Consider the following 13,026-nt stretch of genomic DNA (forward strand, 5'->3'; position numbering starts at 1 on the left):
CGTCCCTGAAAGCAAGCTGAACTGATCTCACGAGGCATTTGAATTTCGCTGGCTTTCTCAGGTCCAAAGTCTTCATGACAAGTTTTCCCGCCTTTCTCACCATCTGTAGTGAGCATGTCTTGTTACTCTGTATTTGTACCTATTGTGTCTAATCCTCTTCAGTTTCTCTGCATCCTTCTATCAGTCCTTTAGCAAAAGCCTCAGATATTAAAGCATTTTTAACTGATTCCCTGCAAAGTTATGACTAGATACCAGAGTTGACAAGCAGTCCAAGTCAAGACACACCTATAAGCACATTAACTATTTTGTACACTTTATTTAAAAACAAACAATACACTCAGAGCCACCAAAACTGGATATTATTATTAGCTTATTCATACCCTGAATTTACAAAAGGAACTTCTTGCACCACAAAAATTAGCATTTGGATTTACATTAATTGATATTATAACTAAAATTGAAGACACCTGAATATCAAACAATCTGGCCCAGGGTTCACCAGCTGGGGGTTTGGGTGTGGAGAGAAAGGGTTACCTGGGATTCTGAACTGATGATACCCTGAGGTTCACTCCAGTAAACTGATGAGAAGACATAAAATAAGTGGTAAGATTTTTAGTATTGCAAAGAAGTGGTTCTTCCTAAAAACAGGCATTGGATCATATAGCTGGGGTGGGACAGGGGATACTCCTTAATCCGAAATGAAAAACATTATGTGAAGGGGGCTATGTTAGTTTTCTCACAAGAGGCCAATATCAGCCAATGAAGAGAAAGCAGGAAGAGCAGAAGGAACATGGCAGACCAAAGACTTCCTAATGCTGTACTGTCAACTCAGCAGCTTTGCACAAGTCACTTCAAACCCCAGTCTCTGAGATCCTTTCAGAAAGAGCTAACGTACACCGGGGAAAATCACTCTACATTAACAAGGCACTCACTGGTTCACAGCCTGGTAAAAACCCAGGCAGACACTGAAGTTAACTTAAATTAACATCAACTTTCTAATTTGCACCAGAGGGGTGATGAGCATGTGGTTCCAGTTAAATGAAATCTAAAGCTCTCTTGATCTAACATAAAGCTCCTCAACGGTAAACACCTAACAACAAAAGTGATGTGAAGGTTCTATTAAATACTTGGCCAATGTGGAGCTCCTTCCACTGACACGGAGACCTCACTGCATGCTTGATATGAGCACTTACAAAGCTTCCAGTGGCAAATGTAAAACTGATTCTAATTGTTTACCTGCTAAACAGAGATTTATTCATCTTCTGACCTTAGACTAAAATGGACTTTAGGAAATGATACCCCCCCCACACACACACACCAGATACTACTTTTGTACAATCAGAATCCCAGTGTCAAACACTCTGAGTACTGCAGTATACAAGTAACACAGTCATGGAGGCAACTTCTAAGCCAGTGAAGTGAGTAATTATATACCTAAGAGTGTGGAAGTAAAGAATAAAGTAAGCCAAATAAAATCACAGTTTCTCCCCCACCCCAGGTAAACTTTGTGTTGTTGTTTTGTGACAAGGGCTCATGTGGCCCAGGCTGGCCTTGAACTCCCCACAGAGCTGGGGATAAACTTGAACCTGGAGTCTTCTTGTCTGCACCTCTCAAGTGCTTGGGTTAAAGAGTGTGCCACTATGCCTGGAGTTTCAGGTAAATTCAGTAACAATTTCATTCTTGGTTAAAAATATTACACATAACAACCAGGGACTAAAACTCTCCCCACTCACTAAGAACACGGGTGGTATTTTAAGTCATCCTTGAGGAAAACAAAACTGACAAATAAGCAAAAAACAAACAAACAAACAAAACCCCTAAAAGTAACCCTTTGTGAAGACACGAGTGAGAGAAGCACCAACAAGCGCAGATGTTCAAATTGCATCAACCGTCATTTCTAACGCCACAGAGATCTGTCCTTGCGAAAATGGCAGCAATGACAATGAGGTAGATATGAGAGAGGCCATTTCAATTTCCCAAGACTATTCTTAGGTGGAATTTTAATTAGTTCAAGTGTTTCATCTGAAAACAATTTTTACTGGTTCAAACCTCATCATATAAGAATTTCATGACATACTCTTGTGAGTGGGGAAATATATGAAGTACTGAAAAAAAAACAAGTTTTTAAAAAGTACATCATCAATAAGAAGCCCATAGTTCTGGGGAACCAATACTTTGTTATCTGAAGTCGATTTTAATTCAAAAAACAGCCATTTTATTCTTTACTGAATTTTCTGGGAATTCACATTTGAAACTCTCGGGAAGCATATAAGGTGCTCCAAAGAGCACGAAGACTATGCATAAAATGTCCCCTGGGGCCCTAGAAGCTGAGCAGATACATTAAGACACTGACTGTCACAAATCAGGATTTTACAGATTGGCAAACACAACACACGCACGCACACACGCTTTCTCTTCCCCATCCCGCTCCCTGACACAGATTCAATCTTCACCCTCGCTGTAAGGCTGCATTTGTAGATTTTTTAAAGGCACCTCTCACTTTCTAGCTATTGCCTTCTTGATGACACATTTTGTCAAAAAGCTTGAATGTTCAATGGAAATAGTTGAGCACTGAGAATGGAATCTTTTCAATTCACATTTGAATAGCCAGGTTTTCTTACATTCAGATTTTAATAAACTAGAATGACAGTCTTTAAAACAAGCATGCTAGCCTATAATGAATATAGTATATACAGTAATTTAAACACTTAGAACTATATATTATACTGCAAAAGCAAACAGCACAACACTCGTCATACTCATCAACTTCTGAGTATACTACCTCCAAAAATGAGAACACAACAGTAAAATGCACCCATGGTTTAGATATATATATATAGTCTATATATTATATATATCCCTATAATATATATAATATATATTTATAAAATATACATACATTTTTAGACATCTTTCAAATAAAGAATCAATATCTCCAAAAGAAATTTATAGCAAGAATACTGAAGGAATGGAAGTCAGATAAACAAATAATTTCTCACAAAGTTCATTATCAGTGATACAGTTCAATTTTCCCCTTTTAGTTACAACTAAATGATTACAAAAGCTAAATACTTTGCATAACTAATTATCTGTTTAATGGCAAAAATTGATAAATTTGTTCAATAGAAAAATACTGAAGGTCGTTATATCACTTATTTGCCTATGGTTTGGGTAGCAAATGAGCTCCCTGTGACAGCTGCGTTTTGAGACAGGTACTGTTAGCTCCCAAAGACGTATCCATAGCACATGAAAATAAGGCAGGGACCTAACCACCTGCTGATTCTCATACTATTTCAAAACAGTTCACCCAGAATATTACAATCCAGTAAATATTTATGAAAGCATTTCAATGATTCTGAATCTTGAAAGTGTTCATTAGGACGGGGAAAGTCAGACAAATGTCCATGCTACTGCCATCTGGCTGGAAGACAGCTTTGGCTCATGTCCAGGCTGAGAGCAAACAGGGCTAGTTTAGAAGAATCTTTCTATGTACAGTTTTCAATGGCACAAAGCACACTGGCTAAGAAACCTTCAACAGTTCTATCATTTGTATTACACTTTGCCTATCTTAGGATTATTTCCCACCCAACCAAGCGACAGAGAACAAACAGGGCAGCCTCTCCTGGTTTCCAGAATGTTGGTGACAAGGGTAAGACATACACTGAAGGCTTTGGAAAATAACTGTGGTCATAAATACACTACTTCTTCCTGGAGTCTTCTAATATTCTAAAAATGTTGGGTTAGGAAACCCTTTTGCTCACTTTACGAAGGATGGAAAATCACAACAGTGTAAAATTCTTGATCTGCACAAAAACAAGCAATTCACTGTGTATACCAGTCAGTCTCTTAGGTCTGCTTGTTAGTCAAAGCACAAAGATAAAATGTAGTTACTAAAATCTACAGCATGTCTACAGTAGTATGGGTCTTCCAATGTTAATGAAAATCTGCCTGCACACTGGAGAATTCTAAAGGCAGATGAGCAGAAACTTTTAAAAAGTCAATAATTACCCATATCACCATGAGAATGCTATTTCAAAGAACAGACCACCAGAAATGCCATGGCTATGGCAATGGAATCATTTGTAATGGGTTATATTTATAGATATAACATTTGGTGCACACATTCTGGTGGAATGGTGAACATTAATTCATGTTTAATATTTAGACTGTTCTGTCATCTGGCAGAGAAGGAGTGTGAAGGCCATGAAGGGCACCCACAGTTAGAGGTACGAGGTCTGCACGGTGGGCACTCGCTTAGTCAGCAGGACTCAAACTCCCAAAAGCTGACCACACAGAGGTCACAGACATGGTTTTCTCTAGGTACAGTCCTGGTTCACTGTTCATTAACATGTGTGCTCCAATTAAAAAACGGGGAGGGGAGGAGGCAGAACCTGGCAGACCTTCCATCGAGATCTCTACGAGGCTCTTCGTAGACGCACTAGTAGCAGACCTCCAGGGTGCACTGCTTTATTAAGCAGGCTGCTGCGAAGGCAGCTGCCTGAGGTGACCTCACAACATGATAATTATAAACTGTTTATGGTAGGTGTCAGACAACATGAACACGAGAGGCAGGGAAGGAAGAGTGAGGATTTTCTGAACCAATTACATGGTGTTGAGAAATGGGAGCTGATAGTAGCCTTCTTCTTCAGTCACTTAGGAAATAAATTTCATCAACATGAAATAATCACTCTAGCACTGTAAATACCACACAAATGAGGTGAATTTTTAAGCAAATTATTATAGAGATGGTCCCTGTTTGCCCTTAAAAATAAACAATCTCAAACCTGGGTAAGTTAAAAATCTTTAGTAGAGCAGGCTCCCTTAACTACTCTCCATAATGGGTGCTGGACAGCTAAACTTCAGAGTGGTACCACAGTTACTTTCAAAATTGTAATACAATATAGAAATCTGCTTGCAAACTAAATATGTTAGCATTTCTGAATAATATACTTAACATATTATTGCATCTTTTCCTCCTAATAGGTGAAACACTTTGCCACGTGCTTTATGGGAACAGCTGAACGGAGAGCTATGTTAGAAACTCATTTGAACACTGTCTGGTCATTGTACACAATAGAATTCGTAGAACAGATAGTTCAATCTGACTATGTAATATGTTCAGCAGATGTCTCAGGGTAGAGTATATCCAAGTTCCCGCTCTACTCATTCCCAGCCATTCAACTTTTAACTATCCATCACAGACAGCATGCCCTGTTTACTCGGAAGGAAGGGAGACGCTAAACCTGTTTCGCTCAGGCCTGCCTAGCGAATGAGAATAACTTCAGAAATAAAAGTGCCTCTTTGGGGGGAAATGTGAAAGTTTTCAGGCTCACAGAGTCAGCTGAGCTTGCAGCAACCTGAACAAACCTTCACTTTAGAAAACAGTGCACGAATTGCAAAACCACACTTTAACAAATGTTCTCTGTGCTCCTTCAGCAGAACAAAAGGGCAGGGTGAGTTGATGCTTGCCCTGCTCTTCTGCATCTCTGTTGTGCAGCTGACTTTTATAAAGAGCTAGAAGGTGAAGTCAATGCATCACATCATACAAAGACCTTAGCCAGTGCGTCGGCTCCAGCACTGGCTATATAGCATTTGGAAGGGTGGAATGCTACATCATGGATCGATTCTTCAAATTTTTTCCGATGAGCTGTGAACTCTTGGATACATGTCTTACTTTCTAAATTCCATAGGCGTATTGAACAGTCATGACCTATTCCAAAAGAAAGAGATTGAAAGGAACAACTGTATCAGCATGAAGATGGTAAGGACAAGTAAATAATCCACAGCTAATGTACTTACTGCCAGACATCAAGTACAGGCCGTTTGGATCAACTGCTAAGCTTGTAACAGCTTCTAGGTGGGCTACCATCGAGTGGATCAGTTTGCCTTTGGAAAAAGACATTGTTTCTCTTTATTGACGGTTTTCTTCAGCTTGGCCATTTACCAACTTCCACGCTACCCTAGTTTCCCCAATCATCCTTGTCTGTGCACTCCCTGAATCAACTTTCCATCAGTTCAAACAACCTATCTCCTACTCTTGCCTCTGGTCACGTTAATAATAAAAAATTCAAACAGCTTAAGTTTCAGGTGAGTTTGTCTTTTAAGCCACAATAAATTCAGTGAGTTTTACATGTTCACTAATTATTAGTTAGACATCACTAGTCTTCTTGTGTCCCTTTAGTTACAGGCAAACTCTATGGGCTCATGAGGACAGACAGTTCAAATTCAAAGAGACAAAGGAAAAGAAAAAAAACATGATCACAGTTTTGGTGGAAACAAGACACAGAAAAGAATTTTAAAAGTTAAACTGTTAGCAACTAAACACAATCACAAGTGGCCATATTAAAAAGACAGATAGCCAAAACAATATGGCTGTTCATACAAAGGCCCTCCCTCCACTCTGGCTCTCTGTGTGCTTCTTAGACTGGTGAAATGCAGTCCACTGCAAACTGGGAAAGGCCCACGCCTCAGTCCAGTCAGGACTCAGACTGTAGTGTAACACAGACAAGAGCAGCCTGTGGAAAACACACAAAGCACACGACCTGAGGATTTTCATGTGCAACACTGAATCAACCCATTTAAGAACAGAGCACAGCTGTTCAATAACTGACAATTTAAAACAAAAGTTACCAGCCTCTGCTTCCAATATGCTTCTATTAATACTCTCTCCTTATGGCTTGCAACAGATCGTTTTTATTGGTACTTAGGTTCGTGGCTTTAGACAATAGATTCAGCAGATATGAAGGAAATGAGCAGAAACTGAGTGAAGAAACGGTTTCAGTCAGTGCCCATTCTGTGACTGTAAGGTGCCCACTAGACACCACAATGAGCTTACTTGGGTGTTTATTGCCGTCTTAGTTTCCTGTTGCTGTTGTTGGTTTTGCTGCAGCAGACGCAGTCCTCTTACCTGTATTGTTATCATAGAATTTGATGTGCCTGTCTTCGTGAGCAGTGATGCTGATTGGAAGAGTGGGATGGCTGATGACTCTATTTATTTGGCAGGAAGAATTGGCTGCTAAAAATAGAAAATTAAAAATCAATACAAATTAGTCAAGTAGGGCTTTTTTTCCATATAAAGGAGATATAAATACTAAGAGAGAAAAAAAATAAACAATGCAACTTTAGTCTGGCTGTGGTTCAGCTATTCTCCAATTATTTCTCTAACTTCACGGCTGTACAATAAGAGCTGCCTAAGGTAAATCACCCTGGCACATTTACAGGTAATTAAATGTCAGAGTTCCTTTCCCACCGCCTACTATGCATGAATGCCCTCTAAGACTTGGCCTAGAGATATGGACTCTGTGAGTTTGAGACCAGCCTGCCTCATTGTCATTGGTGAGTTTCAGGCCAGCCAGAGATTCACAGTGAGATCCTGTCTCAAAACAAAATCAAACACCACCAATATACAAATAATCTTCAAAGTTAGCCCTCAGTCCCTTCCAACATGGAACCCTGTTCAGGTAGTTGTGACCTAAATCTGAACATGAAAACGAGGGCTTTGCCTCCTGCCTTGTTCCTCTTTGCATCATAATAGAAAAGACCACCGTCTTGCAGTCCACTAGATTTTGAGTTTTTAAGCATATAATTGTCATACACTAAGAATTTTTGAAGATATTAATTACTATATTCAGCTTATTATTAAATATACAACAGAAAATGCCAGGTGGCTACATAGAATAAATTCTTTGGGTGCAGTTTTTCTGTTGTTTGTTTTGGTTGCTTTAGACTGTGCTGAAGTTTAAAACAAAAGTTTTCTTTTTTTTCTTAAAGTAAATGTGTTCTCAGGTTTGGGCAATAGAACACTTTATGATTCAATCATTCTTCATATAAACTTGGGCAGTTACACTTTTGATTAAGTTTAAAAATGAATAGAGAGACTTTAAAGGCTGGTATACATACTTGAGTCTAGCTTGGATTCTAAAGTGAGGACTCGCTGCTGTGTCTCCATGTTAAAGATGCTTGTATACCCTTTGCTGAACGATGCTACCATATGGCTCGGGTCACTGCTCACCAGATCCACAGAAGCAGGGATTCCCAGTTCTGAGTGTCAGAAATATTCAGAGAGAATGACAGCTAAAAGGTCTATTTGAGAAAGTATTCAAAATGCAACAAAACAAAACTAAGTATGATTTACTTTAATTAATCAGGCTTAACATCAGAATAAGTTATTTTAGGACCATTCAGAAAAGAGTATTTCTTTTCTAACTTTCAGTCTTGGTCTATCTTATTACCCTTACCTGTTAAATGTTTTCTACCCATTATTCTGTTAATCCACTCAGAGAATGCAAACTTATTTAGAAAGAAAATGAAAACATATGGACCATAAGTTTTACAGCCTCTACTTCCATTTCAGGCATAGAGTAACACAGTGGGAACTCAGTATTTTAAAAATCTATCTTGAAGAAAAGAAAACAACAAAAACAAATCCAGTCTTAGGCTAGAGTGCAGCTCAGTGGTACTGTGCATACTAGCATGGAGTTAAGTCTTCAAAGTCTAAGTGCACATTGACTTTGCTGAAGCATAAAGGTGTTCTATGGCCTGGAGTGTAACTCGATGGTAGAATATTGTCTAGCATGCAAATCACCACACAAATACAAAAGGGTATCATTAGGGGGCTAAACTTGGAACTCATTTATACCAAAAACAGAATGATAAAGCCAGTTTGGTAGCATACTCCTTAAATACAAGCACTTGGAAGTAGAGGCCCACGGATTGTGAATCTGAGGTCTGCCTGGGCAATGAATTCAAGGTGAACCAGGGCTATATAGTGAGGCATTACCACAAGAAAACAAACAGAATGATAAATATAAAAATAAAATAATGTTTCATTTGGTTCAACACCTAACTAAAGAGAGGTAATGATTCAAAACTGAACAGCAAAAGTTCTAGGAATAGCAAATGAAAAGAAATAGTACTTAACCAAATAAGCTGTCAAAGAATTCAACACTGAAACAGAAGGGAACCACGGCCACACAGCCGCAGGAAGGCTAAAGCAGAGTGACAACATCAAGACTGAGGGGGTGCAGCCCAGGTTATAAAGTACCAATGAGCACTTGGGAACACAGTTGGTCGCTTCACGTAAGTTAATAACAAAACACCCACCCTAAAGCCCAGCAAGCCTACAGAAAGGTCTCTACTACCCACAATGAAAATATATCAATGGTCATAATAAATTATTCCTAAGTCCCACACTGGAACAGCACAGTAAATACCAAGAGGCAAATGAATAGGTCAGGAAAATTATGACGTTTTATGGCAATTTTGCTCATAACAGCCTCGATGCCTATCAGGATATACACGAATAGACAAACCATGGCTTAATACAATACTCTTACATAACAAAGGGAAATAAACTGACCCTGAACTACACAAGTGTTACAGAAGATGAAAAGCCAGGCACACAGATTACATCCTAAACTGCTATTTTATTATAGTTCAGAACAGACAAAACTGATCTACGATGAAAGTAATCTTGACAACAGGTGCTGGGATATGCAGCAGGGACTGACTAAGGTCACAAGGCAGCCACACCAGACCTATCCCAGCTCCAGGACGGCCCCTGGTCACCAGATGCATCAGAGCACACCCTCACGCCTTTATTTAACCTTCAATGAAGATAAATTATGCCTCATTTTAAAAATGTAAACCCATTTTCTCATCTAATGCTGGTTTCCTTTCTTATTTCAATTGTGTGTGTGTTTGTATGGTTTATGCACATGAATGCAAGTGCCCACTGAGGTCAGAGGTGTGAGACACCCCTGGAGCTAGGGTTACAGGCAGTTGTGAGCCACCTGATGTGGGTGCTGGGAATTGAACTCAGGCCCTCAGGAAGAACAGTATGTGATCCTAACCACTGAGCCATCTCTCCAGCCCCTCAAACGCTGTTTTTAAGAATTATATACACATTGAAATGTCAAGCAACAATGTTGGTATGTTAAAAAAAAAAGCCTTAAATTTTATACAGTCAAGAGTTTATAGATCATTTGCTTGCTTTTTCAGAGTAGGAGGATGTTTAATAAAAGACCTGGAAGTGTTTAACTTTAAGGGCTGTACCTTGGTTATCATTGAACACACTCAGTGCCGGAGCGACCTCGGTTGTATTCCACAAACGCAGAGTGCCATCTGCTGAGCAGGACAGCAGGCGCTGGTGTGCTGCGCTGTAGGCCAGCCCCCACACGGCATCTGTGTGGCCCAGCAAAGGGCCTCTCAGAACAGAAGGGTCTGCGCAAAATAAGCACATGCAGAATCAGTTAGGACTCACTGTAAAACGTAAGACAGAGCACCAGAGTCTTCCAGTTTCAGTATCTTCTGAAATGCTGCAGTAATTACACGTAGTTTTGGAAATATACAAATGGATCTTGAATATTCTAAATTAGAATTAAGAAGCACAAGCCTGCTTTCTTAAGAAAGTTCTATTTTAACATTTAATTAAATAAATGTAAGAAGAGATTTTGTTTGCTGATTCTGTGTTTAGTTTGGCAGAGACATTAAAATGCTTTTAATGACAAACATGACATGTTAGACCATTCTGTTATTAACTCCAAACTTAAAGCAGCCCATTTCTAAGGAGTTTTACAAGAGAATTTACAGCAGCATCAAAAACACAGTATAATATGAGCTCATGTCATAACCCTGTTCTTAAAACCAAAGCATCTGAGCCAGGTGTTGGTAGCACACGCCTTTAATCCCAGCACTTGGGAGGCAGAGGCAGAGGCAGGCGGATCTCTGTGAGTTTGAGGCCAGCCTGGTCTATAAGAGCTAGTTCCAGGACAACCTCCAAAGCCACAGAGAAACCCTGTCTCGAAAAACCAAAAAAACCAAAAACAAACAAACAAACAAAAAAACAATAATGAAATATGACTACAGATGAGTTGCAAAGTTTGAAGTACGACAGAATGTCTAACATCAAGAAAGTAAGCGTTAACCAAACCAGCATTTCTGTCTAGTAAGACTGCAGAGATGAACTCTTTTCTCAAGTACAGTGTGTTTTTACTGTCAGCACTAACTATCCAGCTGATTGCTGTATTTACAGGAATCCTTCTAAATGACATAAAGACATGCTTCTCTTTACTAGTCTCTTAAATACATAATTTTACCCTTTCTATACTCTAGGAAAAAATGTACAAAGACAACATCACTTCAGAACTTTGGTGAAGCACATACCGTAAGAATCATAGGGATCGATGTTTGGGTTGGTAGTGTTCCAGCCCTGAATCAGCCCATCTGTGCCACCACTGAAACACTGCTCACCATTGCTGCTCATCACCACACACAGCACCGGACCTCTGACATGAAACAGATCAACAGGTGTCCAGTAAACTGCTAATTCTCAAATGTCAGTTCTACAATGTAACTTGTTAAAACTCAGAACATCTAATTATTCAATTGCCTTTCTACTTTCCAGCTTTTCACAATGATTAAAAACATTAATGAAGTACTACTGAATAGTTTTCTTCCTTTGCCAAACCAAAGGCTGGTAAATTAGGGCCTTGAGGCCAAATTCATCTAGTAGTCCTAGTATAGTCCTTAGGCTATGAATACTTTTTAAAGGTTAAAATAGCAGCACACAACAACAAACCCAAGAATATGTTACATGAATTAAGACCCTTAGTTCAATCTGAAACAAAAGTCAAAAGAGGACAAAAAAAGTTTCAACAAGAGCGCATGGTCTTCTAAGCCTGAAAAATATTGACTTTCTCACCCAGTACAGAAAAAGCATTTCAATGTCTGTGACCAATCGAGTGAAAACATGGAAATAAGAAAATATGTATTACTATAAAACTTCTGTTAAAAATACAAGAGGCAGGTGTATGAGCATACATTACTCAGGAGGAAATCCAGGGCCTCGTGCACGGTGGACAAACCTTTTCTCTTTAAGCTACATACCCACACTCTGAATAATTTTTATGTAGGTTATGTCTAAGGGAAACTTACTTCAAGCTTTTACTTGTATGTGTGGTTGTATGACACCTCTGCAAAGGCGCTCACAGAAGCCAGAAGAGTGGTGTGGGGGTCACAGGAGCTGGGGTTACAAGCTGTTGGGAACCACCCCACACGGCTGCTAGGAACCGAACTCCAGTTTTCTGGAGGAGCAGCAAGTACCCAGTGCTAGCATTTCTAGGACTTAACTTAAGTACCTTGATATGTATGCATACCAGGGTCTCTACCTGGTGTTTATATTACCTGCCAGGTTCTTTTCTATTTACAAAAAAAGGCCCCATCACTACTAAATAGAAAAATTATATTAAAATATGTAAGTGAAAGAATGTACGATATTCCAATCAAACTGTGTTAAAAAATGTTGGCTTAATATAAAGAAAAACCACATACTTACTTATGAGCTCGGAATGTATAGATAGGCTCCACATCAAGAGAAGTACTCCTAAGCCAGAGAAAGAAGATGACTTTAAGTATCCCACATTTCAGTAGTGGACAACATAATTAAGTTGTAGTACTGTGGTCTCCATGGTGATAACATCCTCAGTCTCAGGATACAGAGGCTCATCTAATCCCAATTATACCTTCACAGCATGGACAAACTCCCACCTTAGCAGTGGCCCCTTGTTAAACAGACTCTTCACACTTACAATTCATCCACTAATGTTAAACAGACTCCTCACACTGTTACAATTGATCCACTAACGTCAAACAGACTCCTCACATGCTTACAATTTGACCAGTAACAAGAGAGAACATCATTCACAAGAGAAAACATGGACTGTGAAGGATAATTTTCAGAACGTGATTTCCAGTTATATTACTAATTAACTAATACAGGGACGTTTTATTATTTCAGAACTTCAAATTATCTTATATTTAAAATAAAATGAAATCTAGATAGTATCAAATATTCAACATGAATGAGAATTTAAATATAAAAAGTCAAGGCCAGAACTTTACACAGCAGGATTTCAGCAAGCGGTACTTTAACTTCCCTGTGTTTTCATGAAGGTTAGTATGTCTATCCTTGATTCTGTGGAAACTGCCCAAGTCATCAGCTCATTACTAAGAAAAGGACTCTGAGTG

General features: G+C 39.1%; 1 protein-coding gene across 2 annotated transcripts in view; it reads right to left on the reverse strand.

Moving 5' to 3' along the window:
• Positions 1–296: 296 nt before the first annotated feature.
• The window catches only part of Strn (striatin), an 84,471-nt gene continuing 71,741 nt past the window's right edge, over positions 297–13,026 (reverse strand). For both annotated transcript variants that reach the window (XM_013115991.2, XM_005073595.4), the window contains 7 exons: positions 12,335–12,382; positions 11,164–11,285; positions 10,054–10,221; positions 7,900–8,040; positions 6,908–7,015; positions 5,800–5,886; positions 297–5,710 (listed from right to left, as the gene is read on the reverse strand). In XM_013115991.2, the coding sequence (XP_012971445.1) occupies positions 5,541–5,710; positions 5,800–5,886; positions 6,908–7,015; positions 7,900–8,040; positions 10,054–10,221; positions 11,164–11,285; positions 12,335–12,382 (844 nt within the window). In that variant the 3' untranslated portion in view covers positions 297–5,540. The remainder of the gene's footprint in view (positions 5,711–5,799; positions 5,887–6,907; positions 7,016–7,899; positions 8,041–10,053; positions 10,222–11,163; positions 11,286–12,334; positions 12,383–13,026) is intronic.

This window comes from Mesocricetus auratus, unplaced genomic scaffold (genome assembly GCF_017639785.1).
Source record: "Mesocricetus auratus isolate SY011 unplaced genomic scaffold, BCM_Maur_2.0 Super-Scaffold_100024, whole genome shotgun sequence".
NCBI lineage: Eukaryota > Metazoa > Chordata > Mammalia > Rodentia > Cricetidae > Mesocricetus > Mesocricetus auratus.